General features: G+C 45.4%; 5 protein-coding genes across 8 annotated transcripts; 3 read left to right on the top strand and 2 right to left on the bottom strand.

The window, feature by feature from the left end:
• Window positions 1–497: 497 nt before the first annotated feature.
• On the top strand, window positions 498–2,619 carry LOC122620946. Its single transcript, XM_043798640.1, has 3 exons — window positions 498–952; window positions 1,009–1,191; window positions 1,689–2,619. Exons 1-3 carry the CDS (start codon window positions 573–575, stop codon window positions 2,557–2,559), a joined length of 1,434 nt encoding a protein of 477 aa, XP_043654575.1. The 5' UTR covers window positions 498–572; the 3' UTR covers window positions 2,560–2,619.
• Window positions 2,620–3,754: 1,135 nt separating this feature from the next.
• Window positions 3,755–8,974, top strand: LOC122620093 (organic cation transporter protein). 2 transcript variants are annotated; one of them, XM_043797391.1, is made up of 8 exons: window positions 3,755–3,856; window positions 5,442–5,629; window positions 7,042–7,488; window positions 7,556–7,710; window positions 7,767–7,935; window positions 7,996–8,137; window positions 8,232–8,385; window positions 8,445–8,974. In XM_043797391.1, exons 1-8 carry the CDS (start codon window positions 3,854–3,856, stop codon window positions 8,972–8,974), a joined length of 1,788 nt encoding a protein of 595 aa, XP_043653326.1. In that variant the 5' UTR covers window positions 3,755–3,853. The 2 variants fall into 2 exon arrangements, with proteins under 2 accessions (XP_043653326.1, XP_043653327.1); XM_043797392.1 differs by lacking the exon at window positions 3,755–3,856 and having other exon boundaries at window positions 4,738–5,629.
• A 391-nt stretch (window positions 8,975–9,365) lies between these two features.
• Window positions 9,366–10,584, bottom strand: LOC122620094 (elastase-1). Of its 2 annotated transcripts, none has more exons than XM_043797393.1 (6): window positions 10,452–10,584; window positions 10,245–10,392; window positions 10,086–10,190; window positions 9,849–9,967; window positions 9,599–9,794; window positions 9,366–9,538 (listed from the first exon to the last, which is right to left on the bottom strand). In XM_043797393.1, exons 1-6 carry the CDS (start codon window positions 10,582–10,584, stop codon window positions 9,391–9,393), a joined length of 849 nt encoding a protein of 282 aa, XP_043653328.1. In that variant the 3' UTR covers window positions 9,366–9,390. The 2 variants fall into 2 exon arrangements, with proteins under 2 accessions (XP_043653328.1, XP_043653330.1); XM_043797395.1 differs by having other exon boundaries at window positions 10,455–10,584.
• A 412-nt stretch (window positions 10,585–10,996) lies between these two features.
• LOC122619425 (uridine-cytidine kinase) lies at window positions 10,997–14,184 on the top strand. Of its 2 annotated transcripts, XM_043796359.1 has the most exons (6): window positions 10,997–11,434; window positions 11,554–11,699; window positions 11,755–11,852; window positions 11,914–11,962; window positions 13,647–13,778; window positions 13,936–14,184. In XM_043796359.1, exons 1-6 carry the CDS (start codon window positions 11,058–11,060, stop codon window positions 14,049–14,051), a joined length of 918 nt encoding a protein of 305 aa, XP_043652294.1. In that variant the 5' UTR covers window positions 10,997–11,057; the 3' UTR covers window positions 14,052–14,184. The 2 variants fall into 2 exon arrangements, with proteins under 2 accessions (XP_043652294.1, XP_043652295.1); XM_043796360.1 differs by lacking the exons at window positions 13,647–13,778; window positions 13,936–14,184 and adding an exon at window positions 12,307–12,695.
• On the bottom strand, window positions 14,167–15,567 carry LOC122619424 (hatching enzyme 1.2). Its single transcript, XM_043796358.1, has 2 exons — window positions 14,785–15,567; window positions 14,167–14,729 (listed from the first exon to the last, which is right to left on the bottom strand). Exons 1-2 carry the CDS (start codon window positions 15,223–15,225, stop codon window positions 14,235–14,237), a joined length of 936 nt encoding a protein of 311 aa, XP_043652293.1. The 5' UTR covers window positions 15,226–15,567; the 3' UTR covers window positions 14,167–14,234.
• Window positions 15,568–15,681: the final 114 nt, after the last annotated feature.

The raw sequence follows: 15,681 nt of genomic DNA, 5'->3' as shown, positions 1-15,681 counted from the left end.
CAAGAATCTCTGATTTAGGGTTCAACGAACTTAAAGATACTAGCTGCACTGGGTGATTATTTCCCACTTTGCATGCTATTTATACTATTCTACACTATTTTATAATCAAAAACGTTAATACTTCAACGATTTTATAAATGTTATATAACTTGACTAATTCGCCGATAAAGAGTTTTAGCTTTGATTAAAATTATCGTGCATGTGAATTGTGGCGTGATTCGGTTGAGCAAAGGGGTTATACATGAAAACAAGAGGGAATGCTGTAGTCGAGTTCCCCGACTACCAGGTACTGGAACTCCAAAGTGCCAACTTACCCCTCTTATTTAGCAACCAATGCATTGCAACACATTGCAATTAAACATATAAATAATATAACCAAACCTCTCACTTATCGCGGGAGGACTAACAACCGAGAATAGTGCCACTAGATGTACTTTAATTCAGCCCAAAAGTATGCCCCACGTCAGAGCCAACGTTCCCAAAACTGTGCGAAGCATGTCAAACTGTCTAGGCGGAAGTTTTCAAATTTCTCAGTGAAATGAAGTGAACATACAAATTGTTGGCCGTTCCAAATGGATTTGCCCTTTGGCACACAGACTCCGGAACTAGATGTACTGATTGTGGGCGGGGGTCTTTCGGGCCTGACCTCTGCCCTCAAAATCCTGGCCATGGAGAGCACCCTGAAGGTGAGGCTCATTGAGGCGAGCGATGGCCTGGGCGGCCTGATGGGTCGGAATAGCACACGCCTGGTGGATGGAGCACAGCAGGACATGCTGGCCCTGCTGACCCTCATCCACTTGTCACCGCGTCGGCGGAGGAGCGTCAGTGGCAGGCTTCGCAGATGCTGGGATCTGGATCGTGGACTCACAGCTCTGCCCGCGAAATTCGAACTGGGACGATACATCGAGATGCTGGACTTGCGGATGCCCAAGTTTCGCTCTAAGCGTTTCAAGTGGGTTGTGGTATCCAATGCCTTCGATTTCCACAGACTTAAGTATGATTTTTCAGTCTTAGGGAGCGAGTGTCCAGTATGGAGCAGCACATTTGCCACCATTTGTTCTTCAGCAAGTCGAGGAACTTCATGCTCAACCTGGTGGAGCTGGTCTGCGGCGTTCCTGCCAGCGAGGTGGACTACGATGTCTTTATGTCCGTCTGCAGCTCCTGTGGAGGTCTCAAAATGCTGATTGACTTGTAAGTGGCTAGATGCTAGATTTTAAAACTACAAGGAATATTTTTTGTATTCCCATTTGCTGCCTATATTTTATTGCTTACTTTTTATGATTCAGCCGCTGACAGTTAAGCGTTTTTAATGATGAATGATTACAACATTGTAATATTTATGTCTCACTTTTTGGAAGAAAAGGTGTGTAAGTCCCTATAAAAATGGTTTAAAAACAGTAATTAAATCATAAAGGCACTAGTAAATATAGAATACATGCTTAGACAATGAACTAAAAATCGGATTCATTCTGACAGGTAGTGCAGATGAAATTGATTGATTACCCGACTTGGAATAGTTTTATTTTATAGGTCACGTATGTGTCAGTATAATCATGGGGGTAGCATTCACTTGCCTAAATGCGTTTTGATTGATTTGCTACATTAGATCCGAAAGGTGTTATATGTATCCTATCTCGCATATCGACTTTTAATGACCCTATTTAATGATAGTTACACCCCTTAACCAGCTACTTCACCTACCCGAGTAGCTTCTATGAGATATCCACTCAGGCGTTGATCGAGGGCATTTTGGAGCAGCTGCAGTTCATCACGATTACCCTAAACTGCAGGGCCGTGAGATTGGACCACTACAAGAACTACGTCCAGGTGACGGATGATCAGGGTAACAGGCACACGGCTCAGGCTGCCATCCTGGCCATTCCCTGGAACAAGGTGCAGAAGTTGGAGTTCGCGCCTCGCATACCAAAGGCCTTCCTGCCGCGGACGACATCCAAGTCTGGCCAAAAGCGCCGCCGGCTGATCAGCCAGTTCCAGTTGCGATACGGCAAGTCCGTTTGGACGGATCTCGGTTACTCCGGTAACTTTCTCAGCTCCCAGCCGCTGGTCAGTGGCCACGAGTGTCGGCTGTCCAGCTTTTGCGGTTACGTGCTGCACTCGCCGGAGGATCAGGACGAAGTTCTGCAGGATGTCGTGGATCTGCTGGCCGAGCACTTTGGGGAGGAGATGCGGCAGCCACTGGAGTGCCAGTGCTTCACGGACGAGCTGAATGTGGTGCAGCACAAGCCGCAGACCAAGCCCTGGCATCGGGTCATCTGGTCCAGTTCCTCGGCCGTGGGCACCAGCTATCGCAGCCTGATGGGCGGTGCGGTGCAGAGTGGCTTCCGGGCGGCGGTGAATGCCGTCTTTGTGGTGCGACCCCAGATGGTCAGCTGGAAGGACATGCTCGTGGAGCAACCTAAGCATGCCCAGGATGTTGTCTCCAGCGGCAGAATCCGCGGACTTCTCAGTCGCCTCAATCTCTACAACGTCACCTTCTACAGCTTCTTTGTGCTCGGACTCATCTGGCTGCTGAACTTGGGTTATGCCAGGGCATTCTGAGGGACAACCACACCTATATGTGTACCTTTAGCCATTAAAGTGTTGTTTTTGAATGCCTTACAGTGAGGAGCTTTAGTCGGAGTCTTGGTCGGGATTAGTCTCGAAAATCGGAAGGCGAGTGGAATGTGTTAAGTGTGCTCATTTTAGCAACGGCTAGATTTCTATGAATTCGTGAACAATTCCGGGCAATCATTCACTTAAGCTTCGCCAACGCCTGGATGGCTAAATTGAGCTGTCGTTATAAGTAGAAATTATCATCTCAAAGGTTACCATGGCATGTGTGGGGGGTAAGTAGTGAAGAACACATTATAATACATGTAGATCATTTTTAATGTGCAAAATCACTTAATTACGAGGCCAGTTTTATTTGCTGTGCTATATTTAAATTGGGCTTGAGTCTCCTTAAATTGCAATATATCTCTTGATGACAATGCATATCACACTATAAAGCATTCTGGGCGATTGCGTTGATGGGGTGATATTATTAGATTAGCTCTGAATGGAACGATGACCGATGAAAGTGGCCTGAAAGTGGATGGGTTTTAGGTAAGTAAGCGAGAATAGCATAGTGTATAAATAGTAGATATCCGCAGCAAGTTGCACCTGCGTTTGGAAAACAATGAAGGTATGGAATCGAATAATGCCGGGGTTCCGCCCAAAGCGAATTGCTAATGGAGGCACGCCCAACGAACAAGTGAACAAGTGAGCAGCAATTGCGGCAAGGCTGAAATTAGAATGCGATAACAAAGGAAATCATAATTGGAATGCACGGGTTATTACGAGTATATATGCCCCACAATGCGATCCCATTCAACCCTTTTCCCTTTCCCCTGCAATGCCAATCTCTATCTTCGGCCGCAGGGTTAGCAGGCAGTTAAGATATTGACGTCGATCGACTTCTGATTGAGCTCAATTGATCTTGGCCAGCGTTGATAAGGCGGGTTAGCCTTAATCGAATCACCTGATAGTGGGGGTCACTGCGTAGAGATCTGGTTCTGTGCCATCGCCGCCATTCAGAGTTCCGGTTCGAGTTGGATTCACTACAAACTCTATATTGCCATATATGTATGCCCAGATTCATTCACAAACTAGTCGGGAGAATATCAAAATATATGAGTAGGCATTATTTTCACATTGTACGAGTATACATTCAGTTTCCATTCAGAAGTGCGCTCTTTTTTCAACAAACGTTTGCTCCTCGGGAATTTCGAATAGCGCAACTCGAAAACTGAAAAACACAAAATGTAAACAATACGCGACTCTCGAATAATATCAAGAAAGCAGCTGGGGGAAAATGGTAATGAAATTCAGAGACAACAGCACTAAACGGCCTGTTAATGTAAATATATGGCGGGTAGCGGGTATTCGGGTATTCGATTGTAATGGTATCATGGTATCTATGGGATTGGGATTTGGGAGAGGTTCCAAGTACGAGTGAGACCATATGTTCCAGTGTTCGGGAGTGTATTTACATGCCTTCGTGTTCTGCTACGCATTTTTAATGCGGAATCCGAGTGAAAACGTTTTTTTGGTAGAAAATTGTGCTAAATTAATTTTCAGCTTGACATGTTTTTCAATTTGAAACAACATAATTTGAAAGGTTAATAACATTATTGTTATGAAGATGACCAAGCGAAATAATCAGTTATTAGTGCATTAGCGCTAAATAATCGTTGAATTTGGCAAATGCCCACATCTGAAGTCTAATTATACGTTTATACTAACTTTGGAAATTTGACAACAGCTGCCACAAAAAAACACGCAATTTTTGGTAATTGCTTTGTTTTCAAAAATATTCAATTGTTTCGAAAAATCAGCGCTTTCTTGCGTTTTGTTTGTAGAGTGCGCACTTATTGACATTCGCTAAGAATTGCTCTCTTTGGACGCCCAACGACTGTGATTTCAATTTTTATAATATTTTTTGTTAATGCCTGCCACCCGAATCGAGAAATGAAAGAAACATAAGTCCGAGTATTTGGATCCCGAAGAGCCGAACGATCGCGAGCGAATCGGCGCTACTAAGGCACTGACCGAGTGCGATGTTAGTACCGCCCCAGTGCCTGCTCCTCCTCCACCTCCATCTTCCCCCACTCCTGGCCAGACACTCCGCTCCCCTACACCCCCAATCCTCCAACGGATCGGATCGGCGGCATACAAAACGCTGCGATCGGCCTCCCGTGGGCTTAGTTTGTGAGACGCTCCCGAAGCGACAAGTAGTTGATAGCGAAGATCGGCGAAAACCGGCAGGCGAACGCAACTGCACGCGCTGCAGTACACAAAACCCAGAGCTACAAGGCAGTGAATAGAATATCCCAACAGCAAAATATTATTTTATTTTCATTTTGATGTTTATTTTAACTTGGGGAACATTCGGTTCGAAAACAACAAGCGCGTAGTAAAAGCAGAGCGAGAAAAACGTGTCGCCGTCCGTCAAAAGTGAAGCGCTCCCATGTGCTGCATTACCAATTGAAAAAACATAAACAGAAAATAGAACCAGAATACAGAAACTATATAGATAAACAGTCGAACAACAACAGAGCCCCTCAAAAAAACCAAAAAAAAATTCCTGCAGTCGAGGGCGAAAGTGAAAGTGTACACTTACTTACATACAAGTATATATCGATCGAGCTCTTATCTCCACCGAAGAGCTCCCAAAGTGAATGCACTGCAACGGATCGGATCTAAAACATTTGGTTCCTAAGCCCGATTCGTATCAGAATTCGTATCAAATCCACAGAGCTGTTTTTGCACGCGTTCAAAAATAGATTGCACAGCCAAGGAATTCAAGTTCAGTGGCAGCGACGATACCTCCCCAGCAATCTGCACAATTCGTTTGCGTGGGGTCAGTCGTCTGCCTCATACAACATCATTATCATCTTCAGCATCTTCAGCATCGGCGACGCAGGCATTTCGAATCTTGCATACCCCAAGTAGCTGGTATCTTGATGACCATCATGACTCAATCCAAGGAGAATCCGGAGAAGAATCGCGAGGTGATTAGCGAGGAAAGCATGAAGGATCTGCTCACCAAGCAGCTGGAAGTCGTGGGCAGTGGCGGGGCATTTGTGTGGTAAGTTGATGCACTGCGAGAAAATCAACCACTAGCTAAACTGCACTAGCTCAAAACTTAGTTCAATTTAGGGGAAAATTTAGTTTTAATAATGATCATACAATGTTGTAACCTTAAGTTTAACTCCAGTAGTTCCATTCTTAATAGTAATAGTACCAGACATAATGGGAGCAGCTGTTTATTTAGGTTGCAACTTCTGGCGACTTTATTCGTATCAATGGAGTAGAGGAGTCATATTTCTGCCATAATTCGATCGAAGTTGAGGAAGTCACTTTTCCACTCGACTCAAATCACGTTCCACTTGACCCAGTTCATAATGAATGCAGTGAACCAGCTTTTGGAAGGCTGAGTGCTTAGAATTCGTTGACATTACTCAGGGTGGTGCACTTTTCTCCGCCGACTTAACTAATACAGATTTAATTGGTTTTTCTGCTTGATTGAGCGCTCTGAAAGCTTTAGTCCCCTCTTTTGCCATGAACTAGTCAGCACAATTCAAACTAAAATCAATTAGTTTTTTTGCCGCAGCTCAATGAGGTATGCTATAGAGAGAGAAACGGGGCTTCCTGGTGTTAATTTTAGGCCGGGATCGAAGACTCATCCAGCTGGGCTGCCAATCGAGGGGCCAACGGTCATGTGAGTGCTCGTCGGTGTGGCATTTAAATATAGCACGGAAATCTGGCCTATCAGTGTGCATATACATTGGGTATGTGTAGTAATACATTTCCACTCGGCTTAATCGTAGTTGATAAGGCACTCACTTACTTGTGAATTGAAATCGGGCGATGTGGGATCGAGTACCGGTTCCATTACCCAGATCGCTACGGGGACATGAAACCAGTCGCATCTGATATGATCTCTGAGTTGCGGAGTAGAGGACGTTCAACTGATTCACTGGAGGAAGTCCTACTATATGACAGTGACTTGGCTTGAATGCTGATGATTTGTCGCGGAACTTTACGTGGTTTTCGGTGGGTGGGGGAGTCACGTGAAAATAAAAATCGGATGGATATGTAAATATTGCGCACATCGTTCCGGTTGCCCGATTTGTATAATGATTAACGACGACACTGCCGTTCGTACCAGACATATGCTCTCTGGCGAATCTTAAACTGCCATTAACTGATTATGTGATCAGCATACTCGTACATGGCCCACAACTAACGAATATTTCGCCCACAACCTTCACAGCTTTGTTTTGACTGCTGCTATTATTATTTGCATTCCGATGAGCAGTTAGCCAAGCGGTGTCAATGTGCCACCAATTCGATTGGAGTTGCGTGTGGTAAACAATTTATCCGGATGCGAGTTAGAGTATCTGCGAAAACAAAACCCAATTAGCAGCAAAGTGAAATATACCTAATTGGCAAATTACCGAGTGTAACCCTTAGTTACTTACCTATCTCCCCCATCAGGGCGATTTTCTTCCTGTGTGTCACACCCAACATACTGAATGGATTCCATGTGTCCTCCTACACTCTGCTGGGCCACCTGCCCGATGACCAGTGGTGCGGCATTCCGGAGCTGCAGGACACCAACTGGACGCTGGCCCAGAAGCGGGAGATTGTCGGCAAGGGATTGGACTCGGGCGGCTGCACCGTGTGGGACTGGAACTATGGCCACCTGGCCAAGATGTCCTACGAGGCGGCCCGGAACTACACCAGTCATCTGTCGCAGATTTCCCAGCCGGCGGAGGTGTCCTGCCGTGTGAAGGGGCAACATGAGTTCGCCCATCCGGAGACCACCTTCGTGGCGGACTGGGATCTCACCTGTGACAGGAGCATCCAGCGTACCTCCGCGCAGGTTTCCATTTCGCTGGGCAAGTTCTGCGGATCCTTCTCCTTTGGCATTCTGGCCGACAAGTGGGTTTTGTCACAGCTTCTGGCTATGATGATTACTGATGATAACTGATGATTGGTTTGCCCGCAGATTTGGTCGCAAAACCTCGTTCACCCTGGGTGCTGCCTTCTTCATCGTGGGCAGCTTCTTCTGCACCTTCTCGCCCTGGTACAGCCTCTTCCTGGCCGGACGTTTCGCCCTGGGAGCAGCCTCCTCCGGTCTGTTCTATCCAGCATTTACCATGAGTAAGTTCGTAACTATATTTCATACTTCTTTCATTAGTTTGTGTGTATTACTTTAGTTGTGGAGAACATCTGCTTGAAGCATCGTTCCTGGATGTCCATCGCCTTCTCAGCCTCCTATCCCGTGGGCATGATTATCCTAGCCATTGTGGGCTACCTCATCCAGCCGTGGAGGCATCTGCAACTGGCCCTCACCATTCCCTCGCTGCTTCTCATTCTAAACTGCTAGTGAGTGATCCTAGTCCCTGATATATTAATCAATCCTGAAACCAAAAACTATCCCCACAGCTTGATGGTTGAGTCACCGCGCTGGCTGATCACGAACCAAAGATATGATCGCGTCTACAAGATTCTCTTCAGACAGCCCAGCCACTACCAAATTCAGCCCGCCGTTGCAGCTCCATCTCAAGTCGCCAGCGATAAGAAGTCGGTGAGTGCAAAGTCCCTGAGACATATACTTACAAGTGGCCATCAGTGCATCTGATTGCCAAGTGGAGTGCTCATGGAATATTCTTCAATTGCAGCTGGAGCCCGTAGAGGGATTCTCCTTTGGGCAGAAGCTCAAGAATGGTCCCCTCAAGTCCATCATTGAGCTGTATGCCAATGGCAGGGTGCGCAGGATGATCTTTGCCTCCTATTTCATGTTCTGCGTCACCTCGCTGAGTTACTATGTGACGGGTAGGTTCACTCTATAAGGATTTGCACATCTATTTTATATCATCCAATGTTGCCTGCAGCTCTCAATGCCGCCAACCTGTCGGTGTCCAGGTACCTCTACATCATAGGCACCGGTCTGGTGGACATACCCTCCTATCTCGTCCCCGTGATAATGCTGCGCTTCACGGGACGCCGCCTCACCACCATGTTCCTGTTCATGTGGACGGGCGTGTCCTTGCTGCTGGTCCTTGCTGTTCCCGCCGGCAGCACCACCTGGATCGTGGCCTTCGCCATGCTGGGTCGCTTTGGCATCAGCGCCACCTACTCCGTGGTCACGCTCTACACAGCCGAGCTGTATCCCACCCAGATACGCAACTCCGCACTGGGCACCTGCTCCACCTTCGCCCACGTGGGCTCCATTTCGGCACCGTATGTGGTCGATGTCCTGGGAGCTCTGGGCTGGTACATTCCAACCACGATTTGCGGCTGCTGCGTTCTAGTAGCTGGCCTACTCACTCTCACACTTCCGGAAACGGGAACGGGAAAGCTCTCCGACAAAGTGGAGAGCAGTGCGTCCTCCACTCCGACGGAGCCGGCCGAGAAACAGTGATGACAGTAGTAGGTTAGGTTCCATTTCCACGACTAGATTTGTCAGCAGTGCAGATCGAAACACTTTAAATTTGATTAACTACTTTTTAAGGAATATTACACCTAAAAACTTCTGTACCTCCAGCTAAAGCTTTCGCTATTTAAAATGTTTTACAATCAGAAAACACTTTTGTGAAAACCATTAACGGTTGAAATGGAAGTGCTCTAAAGAAAAGACAGAACTGATAAGCAAAGTCGTGAAAATGGTTAGTTAGTCTAATATAAATCTAGCTATATATATATATATGTATGCCTACAGTAATTAAGCGTAAGTTGTTAGTTTCTGCTATTCCTGCATTGTTTAAGTAAATATTCATAATTGTTTTTCTGTTTGATATCGCACAATAAATATACTATTTATACGTGATCGCCAGAGATCTAGGACTGCATCAGTAGTTGGACCCAATCGTAGTAGGGTCTGGTCACTGTATAGATGCTGGGCATGCCCTGGATGCCGCATGTGAGTCCGTGGGACACCAGGCCGTAGATGTAGTCCTTGCCGCCATATGGACAGATTAGTGGACCGCTTTCGATTGGAAACAATTAATTGGGCATTAAGCTTGTTGGATACTGATCCCTGGCTTACCCGGAATCCCCTTGACACGAGTCCTGATTGTTGCCCAGGGCGCACACTGTATTTGCCCCGTTCTGTGGCGCCCAGATGTGTCCAATAATATCGCGGCACTTTTGGTTGTCAATCACGCGAACTTCTGCCTCGAAAAGTTTCTTTTGACAAGGTCCAGCATGCTGTGTGGCTCCATAGCCAATGATGCGACAGGATTCTATGCAAACTAAGGATTAGTATCTTACTCCATCTGGGTGCTGATTAATCATACCATTTTGGTCCGGTTTCATGCCATGTGGGGGAAGTTGGGCGTATTGTAAGCCATTGCTTGGAGCACTCCAGTATCGACGTTTCATATAAAGCAGAGCTATGTCATTCCGATAGTTGGATCTGCCATAAAAGATAATCTGTGCTATTACGATATAGAAAACTCTTCAGGAAAGAGTCTCTCTAAAACATAAATCTCCCTTAAATGGGAGTATTAAACTTGACTCAAGTGATTACGCACGGTTGGAAGTAAATATACTCGACGCTCTCCAGACCATATGGCTCCAGCTGCCCAATGTTTTCAATATTCTCATAGCCAATAAAGGCAGCAATGTTGTGAATGTTTCTTGAAATAGACCAAACTAGATATAGCCAATGTATTAGGAGGATCCTAACTTACTTCCTCCAAACGCAGTGAGCTGCGGATAAAATCCATCGATCGCTAATTAAGCTGCCACCGCAAAAGTGTTGATAGGAAACTCCTTTCGTGGTATTTCCCTTGATTACATCTTGCAATGAGACCATGAACGGATATTTACTTGTGCTGCCTGTAAATGGAAGTGGAGCTTTAAATTATAAATCTAAGCTGTAAAATGTAGTAAAGTACTGCCCACGGTTGACACGATCCGACCTCCGACAATGGGCACCGCGTGACAGGATTTGAGCAAAGAAATTACGAAGAAACTGTGGAGAAGCCAGTAAAAGCAACTTAGGGGGCTGAGATCTAAAGCAGCCTTCATAGTTGGGCTTTGAAAAGACACTGGCATATGACCGCCAGCAGATTGCTAATACAGAAACAGTTACTATGCAAATACAGGTACAAAAAAGCATTCTCAGGCATTCAAACAAAAAGCCAAGCTGTGCAAATATTTCCAATTCCAATGCGCTGGTAAATTGTTTTCAAATCTCAACGCGCCGGCGTCATCACGTTCCATGTATGTGTAGATTTGGCATTGTCTATTTGCTCAGTCATAAAATTAGCCAAATAGTTGTGTTCACAAAAGTTTTAATATTAGCTTAATTAAGAAAAAAGTAACGTCTTTTGCAATTTTTGGCTGTGTGGCAACACTGCACTTCCGGTGTATCGATAACCGTGCCCCTTAGCGGGTACGATACTTGACATACCGATACCATTTTAGTGGTAATCCCATCTCGAAAGTAATCAGCTGTTGCGTGAAGTAAAAGCATTTGATTTTACTATTGTAAAAGAAAAATGCAGGATTTGAGGAACGCCGACACGCTGCGACTGCCAAATGGCGACGGAGCAGCGGCCAACGATGAGGTCAAGTCGCCGTTCCTGATCGGCGTGGCCGGCGGTACGGCCAGCGGCAAGTCCACGGTGTGCAAAAAGATCATGGAGCAACTTGGCCAGGCGGAAATGGATCACACGCAGCGCCAGGTGGTGTCCATCAGCCAGGACAGCTTCTACCGCGAACTGACGCCCGCCGAGAAGGCCAAGGCCCAGAAGGGCCTCTTTAACTTCGATCACCCAGATGCCTTCAATGAGGAGCTCATGTACAGCACGCTGCAGAACATCCTGAAGGGCCACAAAGTGGAAATACCCAGCTACGACTACCGCACCAACTCGCTGTGAGTGTCGGAATATGATTCCTTTGTTCTTTATGGTTTATAGTGTATGGTACACGATTATAAGACCATCTACTGAAGTGCAATCTCATAAGTTCTAATAACAACTTGCTTTTCCTTAGCGACTTTGAAAACGTTCTGGTTATCTACCCAGCCGATGTCGTCTTGTTTGAGGGCATCCTGGTGTTTTACTTTCCCAAGATACGCGAGCTGTTCCACATGAAGCTGTTCGTGGACACAGACTCTGATACCAGATTGGCGAGGAGAGGTAAGTCGCGACATTGCAAGATTTAAAAAAAACTGTGTACCAAATCTTTCATTAGTGCCACGTGATATCAATGAGCGTGGTCGGGATTTGGATGCTGTGCTTACCCAGTACATGACCTTCGTAAAGCCGGCTTTCGAGGAGTTCTGCTCGCCCGTAAGTTGAACCCATACTACATGGGCCATATAATATAACTAATAGACCCTGCCCATTTCAGACGAAAAAGTTTGCTGACGTTATTATACCACGAGGCGCCGACAACACAGGTGAGGCAGCAGCACCCACACTCCTATCCACTTTACTTTACTTTCTATGCGCCCACAATACACACTCTTACACATTAAGCGTTTGTAGTGTTTCGTTGAGTTGGTTGCCTATAACCATAGTTTTAGCAATGGTTCTTTTGTTTCTGGTTCTATTAATCCGTCTGGGGACAACAAACCCTTATCACACAGACTGCTTGATGTTTACATATCTATAAGTACTATATGCCTATCAAAATTTTTACTCCCTATTTGTTTTTCCGTCATCTCTGTTAATTGTATCTCTTGCGTTACTATTTTTGCGTTGTTTTCGTTTTGTTCCTGTTGTTTTATTGTATCTCTTGCAGTTGCCATTGATCTTATTGTACACCATATCGGGGAGATTCTCGCCACTACCAACAGCGCACAGCACAGCAACACAATCAGGGTAGCGGCGTCTAGCATGAAGCGAGATCACTAAACGCAAATATAAACTCGCTTCTGAGGCGGCCAATTCCTCGTCCTAGCGCCGCGTCTTGAGCTTGTACTAATTGCCAAAAAACTAAAGTCCAAAAGCTAAAGAATATAGAAACCCGTGGCGGCGCAGCACACTAAGGCAAATGTCCATTAATGAGCGCCGGCATCGCTTCTCATTTGGTCTTCTCATCGTAACCGATTAACGTAGTTCTAAGATTGAAAAGTATCTTTAGTATCTACTCTTGCATATGTTCAACAATACATGGTAGTGTGTATGTAAGCTCGTTTCCGTTCATCAAGATAACCCAGCCCTACCTAGCGATTGCGATTCCAGTCTTAAGTTATACAAAATTCTACAGTTAAAACTTAACCCTGGTGCCTAGCCCCAATTGGCTTTCTTCCGAGGACTTAAGCACTCAATTCACCACACCACACATGTTACACATATAACTATTGTATCTATATTCCGATGCCCGATACTTTGAAAACTACTCTTATCCATTTCTGGTTTGTGAATGTTAGTATAAGCAATAACTTTATTAATTTTTATAAGCAATTTCCCAAATATTTTGTATAAACTCCCGACAAGATTATGTTAACTACTTTGAAATTAAGTAGCTTTGCAAACCTAATTAACTCATTCGTTAAACTCATAAATTTTGGTCATATACTTTATAGATGTTCCTATGAATTGTTCTACTTAATACAACTAACTATATATTAGTTTAAAAGCAATATTAATAACCAAAATTCAATGGGTTAATAAAAATTAGCTTCTAGTACCATAAGTACCGGGCATCTTTGAAGTCGGAATCTGCGACTTTAGTGTTATCGAATCGCGTCCCTCTTAAACACTTTAATGCAGTCTCAAATATACAAATGCAAGGCAGTGATTAGCCTATCAAGGCGTGAAGATAAATCGGTGTTTCATTTAGTAAGTACACAAGCAGTTTATTGTAAAGCACACTTACTTCAGTCACAAAACACAGTAGCATACCAATTAACAGAAAATGCCGCCCAGCTTAGATGCGTTTAGGTAATAGATCCCACTAACTAGAGCTAGAATAAGTCCTGGGCTTAGACTAGACCGCTTGGATCGGCGGAGCTCGTGAGGAGCAGCAAGGTAAGTGGATTGTTCCACATTGAGTTGCAATGCTTACGATGGTGCAGCATTACGATTTAATATTACCAAATGTGCTGTGAACTAATTGCCCTCTCTTTTCCTTTTCAGTGGCCATCGACTTGATCGTTCAGCACATCCGGGACTTCTTAAACAATCGATCTCGGCACGGATCAACCGGGAATATGGCTCTCTATATGAACCTGGATTTGAATGCAACGGGTGCCGGTTTCGCGGGCCCAGGTAAGGCCACCATCCAAAAGGCGCGTCCCCACTAACCATCCGCTGACTGGAGTGAATCATCCGGATTCGGATTACTAACCACCCAATGCATGCAATCGGACACTTGCTGTGCTGTATATATAGTATCTTCTGTTATGCTTTGTGTTTCCCCGTGAAGATGGAAGTAACCTCGGCACCTACAACGCCATCCGAAGATTTTCTACGATCTGCAAGGAGCTCAACATGCAGGGCAACTATTTCTTTGAGACAAATAAGAACCTGCCGTACCACTAGGATGGGATGGCGTGAGAATTTCCGGAGCAGTACAAGACAACACGACGCACATAGGCGAATGTTAATTATCTAACCAAATATTGTACCCATAGACATATTTTTTCAGTAAACCGAATTGATTGTTGATGATAAATATTTATGTTTGTCAAAATACTGTTAGTTAGCTTTGAATAGAGATGTGATCTATACTTTGCACTTGTACATCGCGTTGATCTTGCGCACATCTCCGGCGGAGAAACCCTTGCGTTGACCCATCTGGCTGGCATCGAATGTGGAACGCAGGGCCTTCAACGTGGGCTGGCCATTCCGTGTGAAGCTGGTGGGTGAGTAGTGCATCACACTGCCATAGTCGTACTCCACGCCGAAGCCGTACTGCGTCTTGGAATTGGACTTCTCAAAGTTGACCATCATCTCGGGCTTAATGTTGTCCTTCATCACCCGCACATAGGAATCACGTTCGTGGCGATTCTGCTCATGGAAGAAGCCCAAGGCGTGCATCAGCTCGTGGATCGGAGTGCCGTATGTGCGCAGGCAGTTGGGCGACTGCAGATTCACTTCCTGGCGACCACCCAAGCGACCAATGCTGCTCCAACAGCCAGACTTTCCGCTGCCAATGGAGATGTAATCCTTTTCGTTAGTCCTGGGCTTGAAGCGCACGCATGTTTTGGTGTGGTATTCCTAAAATTCGGAATATGTAATTCAAATTGCATAGGTATTATTACTGAAACCTTACCTTAAACGCGTTGTTAATATTGCCCAACTCCTGGCTTGTGAAAGGTCCTTTGATCTCGTAGGGCACAACGCCGCCCGGCCAGCGGGAGCTCAGCGCCAAAATGCCATTACGGGTGCCATTGGATCGGGCGTTCCTGTAGCTCAGTGGAATCAAGATGTCACCTTCGTGGTAGGTGCCCAGCTCCTCGGGATTCTGCGCGGATTCCACATCGAGTGCCTCGACCAAAGCTCCAGTGGTCTCCACATCCGGATTGCCGAACACAGTATCCCCAAGATCTGTCAAGTCGATCATCTCCTGGGAGTCCATGTCCTCCAGGGGCATGGCATCCCCCAGAGAAATGCCCAGTAGAATCAGTAGCAAAAGCGAACCAGGTTTACTTCGCGATTTTTCCATTTTGCAAACTCCCCAACTGCTGTGATTTCTAGCCGGGCTTACCGACATTATATAGTCCCACCTAGACCTCCAAAAATTGACGACAGGTCGGTGTAGCCTGTTTATGCTGGGTTCTTTTTGAAACGATAAGTCGGCGCTTTGTTGCCGCTTACATTTACATTAAGTACGTTGTTGCTATCCGCCGGCCCCTTGATTTATGGGGGAATTTACTTTTATGAATTCCAGCTTGGAAATATGTAGAGTGCGGAATTTTCGCAAGTTAAGATTCGCGGTCTTTTAAAGGGCTTTGTAGTTCTATGTGAATTATGCTGCATAATGTTTGTGTGGTACTTGGATAACACGGAAAAATAAATTAGGTCACAGTTTACAAATATATTTGGCTATCTTATGAAACGCAGAATTGCTTGACGTATTTTTCGATTGCTTAACGTAGGTTAAGATTAGTTTCTGAGATTCCCGCCATAATTTAAATATTGCTGTGCTCGCGTATTTTGCATTTTCACA

This window comes from Drosophila teissieri, chromosome 3R (assembly GCF_016746235.2).
Source record: "Drosophila teissieri strain GT53w chromosome 3R, Prin_Dtei_1.1, whole genome shotgun sequence".
NCBI classification, from domain to species: domain Eukaryota; kingdom Metazoa; phylum Arthropoda; class Insecta; order Diptera; family Drosophilidae; genus Drosophila; species Drosophila teissieri.
This window is presented reverse-complemented; position numbering and strand designations above follow the sequence as displayed.

Coding starts and splice junctions, on each gene's coding strand:
- LOC122620946 (XM_043798640.1), top strand. CDS start 573: ATGGATTTGCCCTTTGGCACACAGACTCCGGAACTAGATGTACTGATT. Junction 953..1,008: donor TTTCGCTCTAAGCGTTTCAA/GTGGGTTGTGGT, acceptor ATGATTTTTCAG/TCTTAGGGAGCGAGTGTCCA. Junction 1,192..1,688: donor CTCAAAATGCTGATTGACTT/GTAAGTGGCTAG, acceptor CCCCTTAACCAG/CTACTTCACCTACCCGAGTA.
- LOC122620093 (XM_043797391.1), top strand. Junction 5,630..7,041: donor AGTGGCGGGGCATTTGTGTG/GTAAGTTGATGC, acceptor CTCCCCCATCAG/GGCGATTTTCTTCCTGTGTG. Junction 8,138..8,231: donor TCGCCAGCGATAAGAAGTCG/GTGAGTGCAAAG, acceptor CTTCAATTGCAG/CTGGAGCCCGTAGAGGGATT.
- LOC122620094 (XM_043797393.1), bottom strand. CDS start 10,584: ATGAAGGCTGCTTTAGATCTCAGCCCCCTAAGTTGCTTTTACTGGCTT. Junction 9,795..9,848: donor CATGAAACCGGACCAAAATG/GTATGATTAATC, acceptor TAGTTTGCATAG/AATCCTGTCGCATCATTGGC. Junction 9,539..9,598: donor TCGTGTCAAGGGGATTCCGG/GTAAGCCAGGGA, acceptor TCCAATCGAAAG/CGGTCCACTAATCTGTCCAT.
- LOC122619425 (XM_043796359.1), top strand. CDS start 11,058: ATGCAGGATTTGAGGAACGCCGACACGCTGCGACTGCCAAATGGCGAC. Junction 11,853..11,913: donor TCGAGGAGTTCTGCTCGCCC/GTAAGTTGAACC, acceptor TGCCCATTTCAG/ACGAAAAAGTTTGCTGACGT. Junction 13,779..13,935: donor TGCCGGTTTCGCGGGCCCAG/GTAAGGCCACCA, acceptor TTCCCCGTGAAG/ATGGAAGTAACCTCGGCACC.
- LOC122619424 (XM_043796358.1), bottom strand. CDS start 15,225: ATGTCGGTAAGCCCGGCTAGAAATCACAGCAGTTGGGGAGTTTGCAAA. Junction 14,730..14,784: donor ATATTAACAACGCGTTTAAG/GTAAGGTTTCAG, acceptor TCCGAATTTTAG/GAATACCACACCAAAACATG.